Source organism: Zychaea mexicana (assembly GCF_025766255.1).
Source record: "Zychaea mexicana strain RSA 1403 chromosome Unknown BDB00scaffold_12, whole genome shotgun sequence".
In the NCBI taxonomy this organism is placed as follows: Eukaryota; Fungi; Mucoromycota; class Mucoromycetes; order Mucorales; family Lichtheimiaceae; genus Zychaea; species Zychaea mexicana.
This window is the reverse complement of record NW_026516675.1, coordinates 445,464-466,238: the sequence shown is the minus strand read 5'-3', so window position 1 is coordinate 466,238 and position 20,775 is coordinate 445,464. Positions and strand designations below refer to the sequence as shown.

The following is a 20,775-nucleotide window of genomic DNA, read 5'->3' as shown; positions in this document are numbered from 1 at the left end:
CCCGTGAATTCTCATTGGCCCAGATAACGGGTTGCGTATCAACTTGTGGGTTGCCTACTATGGCATAACAAAAGATACAGCACCAAAGGAAATGAAAGGAGGAGTGGTACCTGATGGTCAAGTAGACAAGCGTGCTTCGGCGGTAGTGGTACGTGTCTCTCACCATGGGCTGCTGTACCTCCGATGCTGTCGCCGCTTGGTTGTGAGGGGGTCCGTGCACGGCACCGTGTCAAGCGAAAACAAAGACACGAATGTGAATGAGCATGTAGATTCACGGAAGAAATGCTTTTCTGTGAGCAATCAAATGGCAATACAGGAGTGATTGACAAGGCAGACAACCTAAAAGGCTCTCCGGCATCAGTTGTTTAGTAAATATCAAGGACACGATCCTCCCAGCAGCCAGTTTCCATTTCACCCAACAAGATAAACAGTATAAAGCTTAGTCCACAGACGATTCCATTTTGCTAGTATCTTTTGACTGCATGTGCGGTGTGCGGGAATAGATACAACACACACTTGACTCCAACGCTGCAGTGTATCAAAGATCGTTATCTTTTATTGTGAAGCGTGCTTGTCTACTGTTGCTTTATAATTTTCGCCATCCGCCAACAGTTCTCTGAACTACGCCGTGTAACCTCCCTCCATCCATTCCGAATTCATACTCTATCCAAGTATGTATGTGCTGCCGCAGATAAGCTGTCCGCTCATGGTAAGTATACGCTGCCGCTAGTGAAACTGACTCACCCTTCATTGATTTTCATTGCTGCTGATAAAGTTAATCGGTTCGTTTGTTTTTGTGCGGGTTCTACCTTTTTTTTAGCAGCTTTCAAGATCCATTGGGACGATCAGAAGAATAACACCATAAACGATGACTTCCTACTGTACATCTTTTGACCCTTTTGCGCGTAACTCGTTGCTCCATTGATCACCTTGTTCGCTCGCCATCCCTTTGTGCATTTTGAGTACCAAGTAAATTGGCGCTTTCACTCTACGAAGTTTTCGTTTCAAGGGAACGTTCGAGGTTTGACAGACGCACCACTTTGTCACTATCCAAAGAAGAAAGATCTGTGTTGCGCTCTTCCTGAGCTCCTCGTTCCTAGACTACCTTTGCTTCCTGCTGACTCACGTCAGTAAATGCTTGTCACAAGTGTGGGTTGATTCAGTCATGGTTGCCTTTTGCATATTACTTTTCAATAATTCGTTTGCATCTCTTTTTTTCTTTCTTTGAGAGTAAGGAAGACTGAACTAGCTTTTGCTCTCTATGTTGCTATCATAAATGTACATACATCGTTGATATATATGTAAATTGACAAGGAGTAAAAGTATGTACTACAGTTGTACCCCGGTTTTTGCAACCGAGGGTTTCCGATTTTTTTTTTTTTTGCAAAAAGTGAGGATTTGCAAGTAACGGGGTAAACAATTCTGCTTCAAATAGATGCTAGATAAGTCATCCTATAAACACTAGCCCATTGTTTATCTGTTAGAGATGATGTACGATACGTTCTGTGGGGATTTCACACAGCTCCAAATGTTACTATTTGCATATATATGCAAGTTGCAAATTTGCAAAACTACTAAGTTTTTTTGGATTTTTCAAAAAAAAAAGTTGCCCCAGGGGTTGCAAAAACCGGGGTTCAACTGTATAATGAAGAACGAATTCACCTTTATCAACCTTGATTGCTTTCCTAGTTATTTTTACGCTCATATCATGCCCCCTTACCAGTGATGGTGCCACTTTACTTTTACACAATGACGGCAGGTTTCAATTTGATGGTAGTATCACGAGAGTCGCACAGATAGTAGTCATTGCTTACATTTTAGCATAAACCCCTACAGTACTATATAGTTTCTCTAGAACGTGCTCATTCCATATTGCATATCCTCTTCTTCATTTAGTTCGACTCGATGGCGGTGTAGCAAAAGAATGCGATGATTAATTCGACACCACTGAAGCAGTATATGCACCATCATTGAATATATATGATGCGATGTTCAGCCAAGCAGAGAAAAAAAGATGTATATTGTCCTTAAGCAGCATAGGTACGGTCATCAAGAACAGTTGGTGCATGGTTGATTATACATGTCTTGATGGCTACGTTGTAACATTATATACGAGTTCAATCAAAGCATTTGGCAACATCAGAATGGTTAATCGATATTTGTACGGTCGTGTGGGCGCTGCTTACAATTATTGCTAATGCTATCAACTCGTCTTCCAGCGGCTGATGGCATAATTAATAATTATCGTGCACCGATATAGTATGTATAGCCAACGTTTCGTAGTGAATATCACCTTTGTTTATTGGTACATTTAAGTGCCTTTTAACCGTTTGTAATTCATGATCACGAGTATTATATCTGCACATGAATTTATTGACTACTGCCTTTCATATCTCGAGACGAGTTTCCAATCTTTAATCTTCGGCTGGCACTGATTCAGAATGTGTTACCATTTCGTTCCTCATTGTTTGAAAGTCCAAAGAAATAAAATATGTATAATATATATGTTATAGCTGTATCATTTGGAAGTGACTGGGGATCAACTACAAACAAAAGTGAGTGGAGGGACGGACAATGTGAGTCAGTGCTTACGCCTCGGCTATGAGGTCTAGTATTTCAATAGCGTAGTTTAGTCACTCTATTGTGCTAACAATATCAAGAAAACAAAATCAATCCATATTATGCTGCGTGACATGATAGTAAGCAGTGGGCGGATATTTGATTCTTTTGCACTTTGCATTGCATCAATTTCCATGAAATAAGTAGAGTGTTTTTGCTCCTTTTTAACTGAAAGAAATCCTAGCTATTATCTACAAGGTATGTATGGCTGTTGGTGCCGGTGTGACATGGACATCTTATCTCAATAAAAAGGCACAAAAAGATTGAATAATGTTGTGAAGCGAATGCGTCGTCGATGTTAATAGAAGAACCACAGTATGCTTGTGAATTTGATAGAGGTGGCAGGCGATATGCTGTAGCAAATGAATCTCCTTTGTGTACAGTCGAGGAAGAGTGCCTTTTAACTGCAGCAGAAGTATCTTTCCTGTTAACTCGATCTTTGGTGAAAAACGAACGAAGTTGTTTAGGAAACGGAAATAACTAAGAAGTAAAGTATAAAAAAGGCGTTGTATACGTAGTACGGCTGGAGCAAATTTTCATTCGATATGTTTCTGCAGCCAACAGTAATAGCTACGAATCAGCCACTTCAGCAGCAAGAGGAGCAGCAGATGTAACAGACAAAAAGACCAAGGAACATTACTTCTGCTGTTTAACAGACAGAACTGAGTAGTGGAGCACATTACTGTACATATTTTCGTTCTCAACAATATAATAGTTGATCTGCCTGGATGTGACGCTCATTTCTTCCTCTTTCTTTCGTACTATTTTAAAAGCACGGCGAGTTACACGCCGAGGCTGATGACACTGCGATATATAGTGAGCTTGATTATGAGTCATAATACACGCCTAATGTACATGTATACCCATTCCGTCACGATTATCTACATATTACTGACTGCTTTACTGTTTCTGCTGCTTAGCCATTGGATATGACAGCTCATCAGACGACAAGAAAGCAATCAAGGGTGGTGTTTAAGAGGAGAAAGGGGGTAGGGGAAGATACGAAAACGTTGCAGCAAGCATACGTAATCGTTTTACCAATTTTGGACGCCCTAGTTACTATTGTGAAAAATATACAGCGTATTGTAAGACCAGTATATCTCAAAAAGCAGTTATACATGCGCGCACAGCAGCAGGATTTGTATATATAGCTATCATGGACTTTGCACATACTACATAGCATCCCAGCACATTACACCAAATGATAATGATTTGTGCCGGAACCAATTAACTTGTAGTGGCTGGGATGTACAGATTGTCTATGCAAATCAAGTTGATACACAACAATACCCACGCGAACACATTTTGTTGGTGGGGTTCTTCCTCTTTTCTACATGATACACAACAAACAGTAGAACCACTAAGCTTTTTGCACCGCATAAGAAGCGGACTTTTTCGGGACTTGCGCTTTTAACGTCCGTCTCGATTTTCCTTCGTATTTTTACTTTTCTGTTCCATTTCGCTGGGTCCCACGTTTACCCTTTTCTTTTTCCCTTCGTGCTTTTTCTCAAATCTTCTGCTTATAGTTCTAGTGTCTTGTTTTTTATTATTTTGTGTATATATAAAATATAAATCTGCATACATAACAGCAAACAATCATGGTCTCGACCATTCCAGGATCATTCGAACAGCAATTGGCAGCGGCAAACGATTTCCCACAAACCACCAGCGACAGTTCACCTGATTGGAGCATTGATGACAATGCTCAAGAGCTTTTGAATGAAGCCATTGCCAGCAACTATCGTTCCCAGGATCCCAGTTCCGATGCTTCAGCAGTAGACCAACAGAAGCGAATTGGTTCAAAACGCAAGTCTGCTGCTGCTACTGCTGCTGCTAGCAAATTGTCAGACGACAGTAAGCCGCTTGTTGCTTTTTTTTTTGTTCTGTTGATAAGAAATGCAGTTTCACACAGTTTAATAATTTCTGTGAAATGTAAAGGTTCGACTACTTCCTCTTCTTCAGCCGATAACAAAAGAACAAATAATAAAGGTCAGCGAAACAACCTCATTGAGACACATATCTTTCCAACTTTCCGTAGTAGTAACCTTAAATGTTAACATCATGTAGCCAGTGCAACAGGTCCCAAGCGAGCTGGTCGTAGGCCTTTAGAAAAGACCGTACTATCGGTAAAGTTGATTACCCGACTTACCAGCCCTCCCTATTATTTTCTCATATAATACATGCACTAAATCCTTGTAATACTGTTATATACAATAACAGGACGCACCATTGGATCCAAAGCAAAAACGGAAAGAACAAAACCGAGCAGCACAACGTGCGTTCCGTGAACGTAAAGAGCGTCATGTGTCTGAGCTGCAAGATCGGATTCGGGAACTCGAAGAAGAAAATGCATCGCACAGCCACTTGGCCAAAGAAAATGCTCGTTTGAAAGAGCAGCTCCGGAAGCTGCAGGAGGAAAACTACTCGCTCAAGGGGACGCCATTTACATTTGAGTTCCCACCAAAGGCAGCAATCATTCATGAGGACGAGTACCAGTATCGGAGTAGCAACAGTACCAGCAGCAGCAGCTGCGGCAGCTTGAGCATCACAGGCGACAAAACATCATCGTCATCACCTGGTTCGAGCAATAATAGCGAACGGTCCAGTAGCGGCGAGTCTCCTTCGATGACGCTCGATCATCTTTCGAGTTTGGAAGAGGATGATGAGCAGCAGCAAGGAAACGATCTGCAGCATCAACAGCAGCATCAGCCAGCTGACATTACTATTACTACTACTACAACTACCGCCACAAATGATGACCAACAACAGCAGCAGCAGAGTGCATTGTTTGGAGAACAACCGTTTTCAACCTTCCAGAACTCTCAGGAGTTGTCGATCGATGATCTGCTTGCACCCTTTGCCAGCAACACAGGCCACCTCTTTGACACACCGACCAACAAGGATCACAATCAATTTGCATTCACTGATTATCGGGTGCCCCAGTCCGCGGACAGTTTCCTATTTCAGGCAGATTTACCGCCTCTTTTTGGTGGCGATGTGGATTTGTTTGGTTTATCTGCACCAGCGCCAAACAACGACAATATCGATCCTACTGCTCTGAACAACAACAACAACAACAACAACTACTATGCACAGCCAGATTCATCACAACAGGATACAAAGTGTCAAGTCTTGATGAAATCATTACGAGACAACAAGACAACGAACCCAAGTGCCTATGAGATTGATCGTCAGCTCAAAGACTATTGTCCTGACTTTGATTTAGACCATCTCTGTTGGGAGCTCAAGGATAAGGCCAAGTGCTCCGAAGAAAGGTTTAACGAAAAAGACATGGGAATCATCATTGACTATCTCGAAAAAAAGGATGACAAGAAATGCTCTGCATAAGCATTGCTTGTCTCTCTCTCTCTCATCATCGTCATCATTAACCACTCGCTTTGCAACTTGTCTCCTCTTCCTTGTCGAAACATCATATGCCCTCCTCTCTCTCCTCGTCGCTGTCTTTTTCTTCCTTCACAACTCAGTATATCTTTTTCTTTTCCCTCCCTCAAATTGTCATGTCATAGTTCTCTTTTCTTTTCTTTTTTTGTGTACAGAAAAATAAATAAATAAATATATATATAAGTAATATAGGGGATGGTGGTGGTATTTACTATATTATTATAGTTTGCTATTATGATAATGCTATGTGCTGTATACTATCCGCTCTTTTCCTCTAAGCTTAAATGCCATTAAACATGTTATTATTGTTGCTGTTACTCTCGTAGCGAGTGAAAGGCTTGGTGTTGCTATTTCTGTCCGCAGAGGAGACCGCAGCCAGCGAAAATCGAGTGGTATCTGGTGTCGGTGAGGGGGACCGTGATCGAGCATACTCAGGTGATGTGGGTCGTCCAAGTACCCTGCCGGCTCTGGTGCTGCTACCACCACCACCATTGCCTGGATGATGCTGATGCTGAGTCTGAGGCTGTGGATCCAATAAGGGTTGTGCATCCTGTTGCCCTTTTTTTGTTGTAAACAGTGTGTTTAGCTTTGACTTTAACGTTTCACCAAATGCTTGGAGACCCGATTCCTCATCTGAAGATGTCTCTCTGCTGCTCGTACTATCTTGTCCACTGCTGTTGTTGTTATGTACATATCGGTTGCCACTACTTGTACTGGCAATCGAGTTTGGTGTTGTCCGACCAGATAAAATCTCGTCGATCCGTCGATCTCTTTCTTGTCGGATATTGGAAGAGAGTGGCGAACGGTGGTTGGCAAAGGTGTTCAAGGATCTAGAACTATGTGTGCTGTGGACAGAGGATGCGCGATTATTATACTTGGATGTGTATGCCTACATATATTCCAGGGCCAACAGAGGGTTATGTAAGCAAAATACTTCTGTTATACAAACATATATACCACTATAGATATGTACCTCCAAAGCGTTTCGTGCCCGATTTAGAATACCCCGTTGATTAGATAAATCTGGGTTTATGTTCCGTTCCATGATCATGCGTTCTATCATTGTCAAGGTTCTGGTTAGCATAATGCATAGTAATGAGAAGAATCATCTCATACCTTCATCGATGAGCGCTTTGCCATCCGCAATATCTGCACTCAGAGCGACAGGACCCTCTGAATCCGGATTTTCTTCGTCATTCTCATAAGGATCCTTGACGCCACAAATACTCAAACATCGACCACCCACATTGAAATAGGCCGAAACAGCAGGGATGAGGATGACCACGGGGAACCAGTCGATGAACGTAGTTCCCAGAAAAGGTATCAGATCAGCGTGACCCATAAACTAGCACCCAATCCAACAAATACCAAAAAAGATATACAAAGCCTGTTAGGTTTATGGAATCGAGAAGTCATATGGGACGACCAAAGATGTGATGTATAACACAAAGAGCGAGTCCATGTGTGTTTCTTCTTACCTGATTAAACACTGATTTTTCTGCACCACTTGAGTTTCCTGCCAAGTTTATATAGTTGTAGCATAAGGGGGCCCTAGATCAATCAGGCAAAAGTAATCATTTGATATCAGCCCACTGCACTCCTCTATCGTATTAGCATTCCCCAATAAAAAAATACTAACATCATTTTACATAGATATCCAGTGAACCACAGTAAACTGTTTTCATCCGTATGATGGTTCGGGATGAGTAGATATAGGTTAAAGAAGCGAACTTTAAACAATGAAGTATATACGCAAAGGCACATGAACGTCAAGGTGAAGAATGCCATGAGCTAGAGCAAGAAAAAATGAGTCTTACTTGTATGCGCGCAACATCTGTTCACCTCTCTTTATACAGAATCATTATGTAGTTTTTACCTCTACAGCAGCATAGTTAAATCCACATCCTTTCAATCCGAGTGCTACCAAAGAAATGACAGGGTTCTTGATATTAAACACGAGCTCTGACCAGAGGATGCAGATGCTGACAAGTGCACACAAAATGGCTACGCCACGATGGAATACTGGCTCAAGTCGTAAAACCCACCACCATTCTATCATACATTTTGAAAATTAAAACATTTTCTTTACGGCACTAAATACGAGCCTGACCATTTACCTAAGCATGCCTTAAAGTCATTCCACTTGGTGTTCTCTGAAAGCGGTCTTAGTGTCGAGTGAAAGCGGCTACGATTGGATAAATATTTATATGTTTACTGTGATAAGTATCTGCTTCCTTCTTTTAATCGAGCCAATTCCTTTCCAAATCACCCGAAACAAAACTCTTCAATTTCAGAAATATGTATGTGCTTACTGGTCAGTGTTGCTTCTATTGGAGATGACATCTTGGAGATAAAACGCCTCGTGTAGCAAGTTTCTCCATAATCTAATATAAAGCAGGGTATCAATAACTACTTTCAATCCGTTTCGGCTTGTATCCATCCAGTATCCTCTATTCCCGTCCCTACATCTCCTTCCTTCCCTGCTCCCGCCCATATACTCTGGGTTGAGGATGTTCTCCAATAATCGATACTTACGCTAGTTTTCTATCACGCATTCTCGAAGCAATAATCATATCCTTGCATAATTTGACCAGATACTCTTCGGTAATTGTTCGCGGCAGACGAATTGAGTTTTCTCGGTCACTATAGTCATTGTCAAGTACAAATGGAAATCGACGGATCATTTGATCCACGCGGTTACGGACAAAGGGATCGCTTGGAGTGATTCTTTGTGCAATAGCGTGCATAGTCTAGTATATACACAGATACACATGAGTTCTTGAAATTTATGCATAGTTAGAGACGCTTTATGGGATAGAGTACCTTTGCCAGTTCGATAAACTCCAACTCACTATCCATGGATTCCTCCTTTCCCTTGGATGCATTTGCATAAAGTTGACGGAGATGCCGCTTTGTGTTTCCGGTGATCCACAACCTTCTAGGAACCGCCACCAGACCATATCCTAAAAAGACAATGACTAGGAACAAGCCCCAGCTATTGGCCATTGCCATTACGAAACCTTGAATCTTTTCCCTAATAACATACATCCGTTAGTATCAACGAAATACTCCGATATTATGAACTCATTACTTTGTTGTATATCCACTGCCAAAAATGAGATACAATAATCCAAAAAATCCAACAACGACATAGATGGAGTAAAAGCGGAGGTTGACTTGCACGGCCGCCTTGACTCTTTGGGTAAAGCCAAAGTCGCCGGTATTGACATATGCCTGCATCATTGGTATCATCACCCTGGAATATCCGAATAAAAAATAACCATGGTTTGAATATCTACATATCTCATCTTTCTTTTTTTCTTTTTTCGGTATAAAACAGACAAGGGTTCCTCAACCCCTCTTTTCTTGTTCTTTTACCAGGTCAAACAAAAAGATGTCCAATAGAGTGTCCGCCAAGCTACATATAGGAATGATTGTGACACGTGCGCAAATGGTGTCTGGCACTCGCCTTCACAGTTATCGTACATTGTCTAAATAACAATTGAAAGGATTGTCGTTCCCCAACCCCGCCATTAATTGTTAATAAAATAGTGTCGATATATTAATTTGGGGGTGCGGGTATAGTAAAAAATAGTAATTGGATTTATTACCGAAGCAATGTCGAGTGGCAACAAGAGAACAATCCAGAACGGAAAACACCAGCCAATGATGCAGACAACGGAAACGTACCAGGGCTGCTCTTTTACATTGCCATAGCGTGAAACGGTAGCTACTGCGATCATGAAAAGTGCAATAGTGCCGAGAATGAGAGGAGCGTAGTTGTTGGCAGGGTCATTATTATCGTCGATGGGTGGGAGTGACGGGGACGGTGACGGTAATGGCGAGGTGTCTGTAGGTGGTGGATCGTCGTCCATTTTATATTTTTTTTCCAAGCTGCGTATGTGGTACTACAACCGAAGACAAAATAAAAGAGAGAGAGAAAGAGAGTGGGATGGGATGATGCCAAGTTCAGAGCGTATTTCAGAAAAGGCAGGTGTGTGGCAACAGCCTGCATAAGCCGATCTGAGTTTTTTTACTTGCACCCACCATTCTTGGCGGCAGCAGTGGCGCTACCTTTGACACGGGGTAAAGATCACAGTTAGAGCATTTGCACCTGTAGCTGTAGTGGTTGAAGAAAACCCGTAATTGAAGCATTCTATCGCTCCGGTAAACTATAAGCATGTCTTATGCATTTTCACACGCGCACATATACATAGTACAGTATTCATCGCAAGAGAGAGAGAGAAATCATTATTTAAAAGATGCATTCCCAACGGTTATTTTACGCCGACCTAATATCAGCGCACTCCGATCATAGAGTTTATGTAACTAGCTTTGAATTAGCTTTATTGATAACAAATGGTGTTGTGTTGCGCGTGGTCAGCGAGCACCCCTTCCAACAATGACTGACGCAACGAGCTATCTTGGAATTTTTTGATCGACGAAGAAGAATACAAAGAGCAGCACCGCCGTATTCAATACAAGCGTCGATTGCAACAGGTCAACGGAGGGGATGATGGACATATCAGTAAAGAGCGGTCGGCTCCTGGCTGGACAGGACTACCATCGATTGTCGTCGCATCGCTGGACATGATCGACTTTCCAATGATTATTTTGCTCGTATCTCGACATACAATACAAAGATATTCACTCGTCGCTTCTGCAAGCATTGTTGAAAAACGTTACACAACATGATTCAATAGTACCTTCGCGCTCTTAACATAAATGACATCGACGAATGACCACGTACCATTTGATGAGAAACGTGGGTTTCCTGGAATGCTCGGCTCTTTGGACTGTACGCATTGGCAGTGGGAAAAAAATTGTCCAACTGCATGGTACGGAATGTCGGCAAGGAGAAGGATTAGTGCTCGAAGCGGCCGAATTCTATGACATATTTTTCGGGTTACCCTGGTAGTTTGACCGACATCAACGTGCCCGACCAATCGTAGTTGTTTTTGAAAATGTCACTTCAGGACAAGCACCATCAGCTGATTGCAGCATCAACGGCCATCAGTACAGAGATGAGTTATTATCTGGCTGACGCACGGCATTTATATTCCCCAAGTGGGCAACCTTGATGCAGTCTATTCTCCTGCTCCAAAGTCACCAAAGAAAGAAGGTATATGGGCCAGTCAGAGAATTGAGATTGTCGCTGCATCACAAATATCTTGATTCTTTGCTGGCTCTGTAGTTGTTTGCCAAAGTTGAAAGAGGACAGCGCGCAAGGGTCTTGTGGTGTCTAATGAGGGACATTTTTTTTTTTCATCATCATTCGCCAACCTGCAAGATACTAGAAGATCCACGATGTGAACAAGGTCATTAGGACATGTATTATTATAGACATAGAAACATCGGTGATCGCTCTACTTAATATCAGATAAAGGTGATCTTATTGAATATTTGTGGTCTCGTCACGGCGATAATAAACAATAATGAACTTGTAATTCATACCCTTCTCTTCTATTAAGTAGAGTTCTAGAGTGCATCTATGACATCTCTATTATATATTGCCATTTTCATTATGGTCCAAAATGTTAATCTTTACTAATACTTGTACTACTATATCTCCATTTTCTTCTTCAAGTTTTTACAGAATTTGTATTTTTCGGGCTATGTACCACGCACGATAAAGGTCATCCATCATGAATATATCTTTCGACATGAAGGTTTCTTCTGCCATTAATTCTAGTGCTGTTTGTCGCTTGCAAGCGATCGCTAGCTGCTCGTGTCCAAACTGTTCGAAGACTTGATGGCCAGTACGCTACTTCTCTTTCTTCCTTCCTTCTGAATGTTCCTCGCGTTCTCCTCCTCCTTCTTCTCCAGCAGATTGAATTGTCGTCGACTCACTTTTCCTTCCCCTTGGCAACCCCGTTGCTTCTCTTCTTTTTTTCCCTTCTGTCTTCCACTTTGATACGCTCTAGCGAGTCTTTCAACATTGCTCAAAGCTAAAGCTATGGCCATGGAGCGCCTCGTACATCTCAGTTACAGTACTTCGTCAAACTATGAATGGACAATACACATGTGCTTAAGCAATTGATGCTTACCAGCAGCAACTACTGTAACGATGTTACCGAAATATTATAATGCTACCAGTTACTAAATTCGAATAGCTCCCAGGTTTTCGTCTGCCTTGTTGCCACTATGAATCAACCCCTCAATCTTTGCGAAAACCCCACAAAACTTCGACACCTTTGGGTGGATCTGCTCCCGACGTCCGGCCAATGCCCTAACCCAGCGATCCAGCACCTCAACACGCTTGGCTGTTATTTTTATCGGAAAGTTCGTCCAATTTATGGGGCATCTCGTCCATGTAACGAGAACGGATCCGTTTCCAAAGAGTAGCGGCCCTCTGATCTGCACCTGCTACAGCATCCATGCAAGTTTCCAACTATGACATACATATTTAATCATCCTCAACAGTGATAAAGTTAGGGCTACAACCCCTTCCCTCGCTAGATGGCGGTGCATCCGAGAAGGTGCCAGCGGGAGACAAAGTGTTGCGCGACAAAGGCATTTAAATCAAGGGACTTTACGGCGCCCGAAACTCATCTTTATCTTTAGCTAACGTTGTCTCAAATTTTAAGATAGTGTCGCCCCTGGGGTAGAACATCTCTCCTAAATCTAGCGAATCGGTAGGTTTACAGTCGCCCCTGGGAATGCTCGTAGTACAGTTGAAATAATATATCTTAATTCGCTTTGATATATAAGCGGCAGCTACGCGTCACTATTGCTTGTTTCGTATCCGCTCCGACCCAAATTCAAGATATATAAACGACAGCTGTGCTTTTGTAACACGACCATAACCTTTTGTTTTTTCTACCACCAACAATAAAAAAGTCCGAAATGACAGATTCAAAACACATTCCCGAGACAATGCACGCATTGCAAACTGTCAAGACTGGCTCTGCCGAAGAGTCGCTCAAATATGTCCAAGTCGAGACACCGAAAGTGACCCGTCCCACTGATATCTTGATACAGGTCAAGGCCGCAGGCGTCAATCCTGTGGAAGCCAAAGCCCGACAAGGCAACGTTATTCCTTTTATGTCAACTCCTCGTATCTTAGGTGGCGATTATGCCGGCATCGTGGTTGACAAGGGTAATCAAGTGACGGAATTCGAGATTGGCGATGCTGTGTATGGAACGCTCAGTATGCCTGTCGGTCCAAATGGTAAATAGTCTTTCTTTTCTTCTCCCAGCGATTTATGATATTTGCAAGTTATTAATTTATCAAGTCGTGTGATAAAAAAAAATAGGATCTTATGCAGAATTTGTAACGTGTTTATTGATAAACCCTCCCACACTCTGAGAAACAAGGAGCTAACTTCACTTTGATAAATACATATTTTTAGGTTCTCGCATCAAAAGGTTCCGGCTGCATCGTGAAGAAGCCTGACAACATATCATTTGAAGAAGCTGCTGGCTGTGGGGTCGCTTGTAAGGCTCTTGCTTAATATTCTGCATCTTTTTAATGTGATTCACGTGAAATTATAAACTCACGTTACGCAAACTCTTATCCAGTAATGACCGCATACCAAGCGATCACACGCCTAGGCAACTTGCCCAAGGAAGGCCCCAAAAAGGTGCTGGTGATCGGTGCTTCTGGCGGTGTAGGCACCTACGCAGTTCAATACGCAAAGGCACTCCCTGAGACCCAAGTTGTTGGCATCTGCAGTAGCAAAAATATCGAGTTAGTACGCGGTCTAGGTGCTGATCGAGTCATTGACTATACGTCCAAGGAAGCCATGGATGCGTTAGTAAAAGATGAATTCGAGACGTATGATCTGATCGTGGACTGTGTGGGCGGTGACGACTACTACAACCAACTCGTCAATCTGTTAAAAAAGAAAGGCACGTTTTCCACAGCCGTGGGTCCAGCCATCCATGTTGGATCAGAAAAAGTGGGTCTCTTTGGTGGTGCCAAGATAGTCGCAACCGTTTTGGGTCGCAAATTGTTTGGCTCTCGCTCTTACCAGGTGGTTACCTACCTTCCATGGAGCCATCTGGCTACTGATGTTGCTCCGCTTCTTGCTGATGGCAAGATCAAGACGGTGTTAAAGGACGACCAGGTGTTTGATTTAAAGGATGGCGCTCAGGCCCACAAAATGATTGAGTCGCATCGTACCGTTGGTAAAATTGTCCTCCGTGTCTAAGCCGACCAATGTTTCTGCTTTCGCATCATTGTTTTTTGCTGCTATATACTATATCACATCATTGCTACTGTCTATCTTCTTTGTTTGCTGCTAATTCATAATATATCTCCACTTGTATCCAATTTGGATTGCATAATTTGTTTTGTAAAACTACTTTTTTCGACTCTTTTACGCTCTTGATGTTTTCATCAAAACTTAAAGGAGGGCTTTTGATATGTACGAAATAATATCACAATCGTACACGCTTCTAGTAGAACAAAATATATCGGCCCTTACCTACTTACAGTATACCCAGCTCATCGTACGGAAACATCAAACTGCACAAATAGGGCTGTTCATACGATGATTTCATACCGTAGACAATACGATATGGTTCATACACTCCAGCAAAACATAATACACGATACATCATCCCTATCCGTGCTATGTCATAGACGATAGGATCCTCCTTCTACTAGAGTTTTGGGGATGAAGTTTAAATTGAGAGCACAAGAGCACAATCAAACATTATTAACGACATCGTACCACAACATCGCTTTTCCGCGAAAAGAATCAACAACTGGCACATCAGCAGGCTTCGGGAACTGGATTGAATAAAAATTGTGTCAACCGTTTTTGTTCCTTCTTCCTCTTTCTTACTTTTCCGTTGCTACCCCACCATGACCTTGCACTCCGAGATAGTCACCAAGCCATTGATGCCGCGCAAAACGACAATGCGTCGTACTTTGCCGCAATTTTGGCGATTGACTGCTCACAGCTTTCACAACAGGACGTATGCAGTGCCATGGTGACATACCAGTAAGGAACAGCAGCACTTTTACCATCGATCCTTGCTCATGATCGAATGTTCAAAAGCATGACCTTGTCTTGGCAACCAATGGATGGCACAAGTAGCATCAGAGGAAATCCCATCTTCTATCCTGCTGCAATTATCTACCAGATATCTTATGATGTTGCATACGCATTACGCTTCTGACACGACTACAGTTCGCGTAGGTGATACGCCTTAAGGAAATCGATAAATATGGCACGACATGTGGAGTCACGTAGTGTCTAGTCTGATTTCTCATGGCGCTTTGGCGAATTATTGCAGATCATTACGACTGAAAGCAACATAGAAGTGATTCTTGGTGCTAGCGATAATGAAAAAGTTAGGGAGCTTCTATTGATCGCTCAGCTGCTGTGCTGACTGTTTTTAAATAAACAGAGGTGTATTCAAAGTGTGTCACTAGGTAAAATAAGGTTTCTTTTATCCTGCTTTTTTCAACTGTTGTGTCTTTCTTGCACATGCCATGACAATTGGCGGCTACGAAGGCGACAGATTACTTGTGCAAAACATCCTGCGTCGCAAAAGCAAAAACTCTAAAACGACTCGTCTGGTACACCATTTACAGGTCGTGTCAACCGCATTTCTCTCAAATAATAGCTTTTGCAGCACGCACATGCTTGAACTTGCAGTCTCCTGAACATTATAGCGAATTCTTCATGCATCACACCAGAAGTTTTAAAAGTATTGTCATCATCCAACCTGCACCTCTCAGCACTCAGAGCTGCATTTACAATTACCAACGAGGCCTCAAGCCAGATTTTACAAGCATCACCAACGTAATTGACATTGCTCACGATCCAATCGTAGTCTGTATACAAATTATAGTGCTAACCTAATGAAGCACTCCGCGGAAGATCTTCCAGCACTTAAAGAATTCCAGTTTGCGCCGGTACAAGGAGACTACAAGTTCGATAACGATATTAACAAGGTCATCAAATATGATATCGACAACACCAAAAACTTGTGCTTCGAACGATCAACCTTTCAAACCATGTTATTGATCGAAACCTTTGCTCTATTTTTCGCAAGTATCACTACATTATCGAAATTCTAGTGATTGACGTTGATACACCAGTTATTCACATCGCCAGCAGAAGTAACAGTATCTACGATTCACTGAATACTCTGCCTCGATTGGGTGCAACCCGCGTGGATACTCTCGCTTTCTTTTCCAAGAGACTTGGAAAGTGTCATCTCTGCCACCGTTTCGAACCTATTTACGGTTTGTCTATCCCTCCATTATGTGCACATTAAAGGATCTGAGCTTCGGAACAAACAAGTCTATGATGCACTCGCGAACTTGACCCAGAAAAGAACTAGTAATTTCGTATTGAGCTTATCTAATAAAAGACGACGACGAGCATGACAGAGCCGACGAGATGCCGAACTAGAATTTTGACGAATCTTATCGTCAGCGAAAACTACGTAAACCTGACGATCAAAGAATAATGGCAAAAGCAATAGCAGCGACAGTAGCCGAGTTAGCGATGACGACAGATGAATCTATTGGTTCTGGATCGTTTTAGCTAGATAACAGATCAAATACTGCACCATAATTATTATTCAAACGACCTGCTGCACAACTGGCTGTACGATGGAAAGCGCCTTCTTGTTGACTTTGCGCAATTAATCTCTCGAGACCCAAATATCCGTATACTGGATCTCTACGATGTTTTTATTTCCAACCATATCTTGGTAGATGTCTTGAAGCTTTTAAACAGATTACCCAACCTGCGATGATTAGCTATTGCTGTATATATGATAGTGGGACGATAAGTGCAAATTTTACGATGAGTCTCTTTCACGATACCTTGGCTGCCATCACCACCTTGGCAAGTTTCTCGATCAGACGTTTTAACAAGCACACTACAAATAGAATGTCATCTCCTGCCAATTATAAGATCATAACTAGAATTAACAGTTTGATCAAAAGATGGCACAGTGATCCTTTTATCTCCATCCGTTCTTGCGAGACACCAGCTGTAACTTTGTATAAATAATGGGCTCTGACTACTCTTCAATCCTTGATATTCTTACAGTATATAGAATTTGCGTTTACCACCAAGTTGATCACACTACATAGTATTTGTAAATATGGCTTGATTGTGTCGTACTTTAGCCCGTTGATATGGATACACTAAGCTTAGAGTATGAGAATCATCGTCGAATATTGTTTAACGAAGCCAAGAAGTAGGTTGTAATTATAATAGATGTTTGATCCAAGCTTCACGATTTCCACTACTAGTTGATTATTGCAAAATCTTCAAATGCGTTCCTTAATGACTGACATGCTTTGTCCCACCTTGTTCCCTTACTACTATACCACACCATGAACATTATGTTAAGTCTCTTCAAAAATGTCCTGTAGCATGAGAAGTTGCCTCGCTACCTTTTTTCGTAATGATAGATGAGTTATATACAGCGACACACATACCCGAGTCTTCGTCTTCGACTTCAGTGTACCTGTTCCTGTTACTTTAACCATTATATATTCGATTGAAAAAAAAACTTGCACCTGCAGTGATGACAGACCACCTTTTTTTTAAATTGGCAACGTATCCCAAACGTATCGGATACTCAAGCATCCACTTGGAATGAGCTGCTGTGCGCCTTCCTGCTCCGGCCGGCTACACGCTTGCTATAAAAAATTGAGTCAGGTACAGTATAGGCACCTTTGAGGTCAATTTTTATCGTAAAATTCTCACGTCATAACAAACCTTTTAAGGTGGGTGCTATTTTCCAGTATAATGTACGAACAGTACACAAAGTTTAAGCTTTCTGGACAATCCAGAAGAGTGCAATTTACTTGTGTGTACGGTGATCGTTCTGTCATTCCCTCCTTCAGAGAGATAATTTGACTGCCTGATTTAGTTAGTTCTTTGTCATCCTTTCATGTTGCTTTATTCTTTTTATCTTCAAAGAGCGCGGACTTGGCTAGACATCAAAGCTGAGAGTCATCTCGTAACACCGTCCAACTAAGCCCAAGTGTTTTCTCTTTATTACTCACTACCCTACAGTGAAGTTGAGAGTCATCTCGTATCACCGCCCAACTAAGCCCAAGTGCTCCCCGCTGTACAAATGACATCCTGGTAGTATCTGTTCCTCTAGATCAGGTCATTTTCTGCTGACGATGACTGTCCTAAGGCACAGTCATTGGTCAAAAGTCACTTTATGGGATATGTAACCAGGGATGATAGCCCATTAGCTCCACAGGATTACAAAATAGTATAACATGGTGTGAGTATCTCTCTCACATAGTTTTATAAGTCATCTGATCTGGTCTTTCACTCAATAGTTAAAAGCAAAGGACCCGCCCAGCAATTCGCTTTCTTTCACAGCTTTCTTTCAGTAACTGAAAGGTAAGTAATCTCAAATCTTTGCGCGGAAGCCTTGTACCTAATTTTTTTTTTATATCTTTAGAACATTTTTATCGTGACAAATTATTTGAAACAATGAAGGCAGACAAAACAGGAGAATACGCATGCCAGGATTGCACCTTGACTTTCAGTGGTTCTACAGCCGCCAATCAGCATGCAAAGTCAGCAAGTCACAGAGTTTATCCCACCGGAAACTAAATCCAATGTATACTGTATTATGAATTATGATGCAGCATGTGTATGAGACCTTTGACACTTATGCTATGTGTAATAATCCAATAAATATATTGTGCAGAAACCTGAGATCGCTGTTATTGAATTGGTGAATTTGTTGCTAGAAATATATTTGCTGTTGTTATTGTTGTTGCTTTGCGTTGCGTTGTTGCCGAATTATCTGTCCAGTCGTTAATGTATAGCTTGAAAGTATAAAAGAGGAATAAGATAGATCAACGCAAGATTATTGTCGACCTTAGAATAAAAGTATGGTAGCATAACAATAACAATTTCTTGTTGGACACTAATAGAAAATGTATGGATTCAACAGTAAAAAGATGTTTCCGCATTATGTATGTACAACGTTGTGTTGATGATGTAGAAATAAGGATGGTACGTAAAGAGCTAACAGCAGCAATTACGGAATCTTTCCAGTTTCTGTCAAACCGAGTTTGTTTGCTGTCATGAGTCGCTACAACTACGCTTTGATATGATGATTATATACAAATCTTTTGCTAAAATAAAATAAGACTTGACCGTATTTTATACTTATTAAAGCAGACTTTCCAGTATAAAGATCTGGCAGTTATACATGTCTGTTGGCGTATGCGAATGATGTTGCCTCTCATAAAACAACCCCTTTTCACAAGGAGGGTCGCACCATATCCGCGGTAACAAGCACTTTATGCGAACACAGAAAGTGAAAACGCGTGTCAAAGTGTGATAAAGCGCGTTGTGATCGTGTTACCGTCGTCTGTCATTGTTCCCCGCTTTGTTTAGCACGGAGCTGTGGGTGGGCAAAAAAAAATAAGGAACTTGTCAAGCACATGAAAAAAAAGGCAAAGCAAAAAATAAAATAAAGCGGCAAAACGTTTATGAGAAGAGTGCGAAAAGAAAAAGATTGTTTTATTTTGTTTATCATTTTTTTTATTTGTGTTTAATAAATAATAAAAAGTTCGTTTTAATTATCCCACCACATACCCGAAGGTACGTGTCCACATTCCCACTGGTACATTGCAAAAGATTTCCTCCGAGCGGACCACTGATTCCAGCCAATCCTCAGAATCCTCTTGACAATCGCCAGCACAAGCATATGACCCGATCATGGCACAGAGCAGTGCATCTGTACTACAGACCAAAGCTGTACCAAAACGAACTAAAGAGAAGAAGAAAAAAAAGAAAGGCGAAATTGCTCGCTTTATATAGACGTTTTTTGACTGTCACGCTCGGGACTTCAAAAAGTTCCACCAGGCTCCATGGATTTTCATTGGCTTTTGCTTAATAGTATGGCTTTCAGCATATGGCTCAAAGGGACTATCACAAAAGGAAAGGAAAGGGGGTGTGCTTGGTGGTCATCTAAACAAATGTGCTGCGGCGGTAGTGGTACGTGTCTCTCACCATGCGGAGCTGTACCCTCCGATGATATCGGCGCTTGTTTGTGAGTGGGGCCGTGCACGGCACCGTGTCAAGCGAAAACAAAGACACGAATGCGAATGAGCATGTACATTCACGGAAGAAATGCTTTTCTATGAGCAGTCAATGATGGGAATAGGAGTGACTGACATAGTAGACAATTCACCACCAGTGAATGTTGAAAACACCATCCACCAAGCAGCCAGTTTACATTCCTTCACCCAACAAGACAAACAGCGTGTGTATATAGCGTAGTTCACAGACAAATTATTGTGACATAACAGCCTTTGTATATAGCTATAACAAAGCAACACAAACCCGCTAATTATCGCATCACATTGCATAAAATAAACCACATACAAAAATTAACTGAAAGCAAGGATTCTGTTTATGAAAGTGCGTATTGCAAAAGTATCCCGTCCGTTTACCCTATCTGTGTGCCCCTAAGCGTCCTGATGCCAGCTTAAACATAGAGGGACATGTATAAATGCGTCCTTTCTTTAAGGCAAGCAGCGCAATCCTCAACGATGCATGCAAATGATGCTTGACTGTCGCAACGGACAATCTGTAGGATGATATATGTCTACATAAGAGTCAGGGACATGTGGTTTTTGTCTGTAGAGTATTATAAAGCTTTGGGGCAGTATACGCGAGTTCGGCTTTTGTGCTCGCATTCAATGTCTCTATCTCGGTGTCGCATAAGCCGCTGATAATTGGAAGTAAAACCGTGCATCCCGCTCCCCGCATTATTCGTTTCTGTCCTAGTATC

The 20,775-nt window shown here is 41.8% G+C and overlaps 3 protein-coding genes across 3 annotated transcripts; 2 read left to right on the top strand and 1 right to left on the bottom strand.

Annotated features, from left to right (window-relative positions):
• The first annotated feature begins 4,045 nt into the window (after window positions 1-4,045).
• Window positions 4,046-6,206, top strand: BDB00DRAFT_807570 (uncharacterized protein). Its single transcript, XM_053122342.1, has 4 exons — window positions 4,046-4,473; window positions 4,558-4,608; window positions 4,687-4,745; window positions 4,840-6,206. The coding sequence occupies exons 1-4, from the start codon at window positions 4,218-4,220 to the stop codon at window positions 5,965-5,967; spliced, it is 1,494 nt and encodes a 497-aa protein (XP_052983127.1). The 5' UTR covers window positions 4,046-4,217; the 3' UTR covers window positions 5,968-6,206.
• Window positions 6,207-10,011, bottom strand: BDB00DRAFT_807567 (LMBR1-like membrane protein-domain-containing protein). Its single transcript, XM_053122341.1, has 13 exons — window positions 9,633-10,011; window positions 9,400-9,512; window positions 9,113-9,277; window positions 8,845-9,055; window positions 8,557-8,771; window positions 8,334-8,405; window positions 8,139-8,206; window positions 7,898-8,073; window positions 7,661-7,812; window positions 7,500-7,572; window positions 7,138-7,366; window positions 6,995-7,077; window positions 6,207-6,910 (listed from the first exon to the last, which is right to left on the bottom strand). Exons 1-13 carry the CDS (start codon window positions 9,894-9,896, stop codon window positions 6,302-6,304), a joined length of 2,430 nt encoding a protein of 809 aa, XP_052983126.1. The 5' UTR covers window positions 9,897-10,011; the 3' UTR covers window positions 6,207-6,301.
• Window positions 10,012-12,765: 2,754 nt separating this feature from the next.
• On the top strand, window positions 12,766-14,296 carry BDB00DRAFT_807555 (uncharacterized protein). Its single transcript, XM_053122340.1, has 4 exons — window positions 12,766-13,192; window positions 13,278-13,294; window positions 13,374-13,458; window positions 13,543-14,296. The coding sequence occupies exons 1-4, from the start codon at window positions 12,868-12,870 to the stop codon at window positions 14,172-14,174; spliced, it is 1,059 nt and encodes a 352-aa protein (XP_052983125.1). The 5' UTR covers window positions 12,766-12,867; the 3' UTR covers window positions 14,175-14,296.
• Window positions 14,297-20,775: the final 6,479 nt, after the last annotated feature.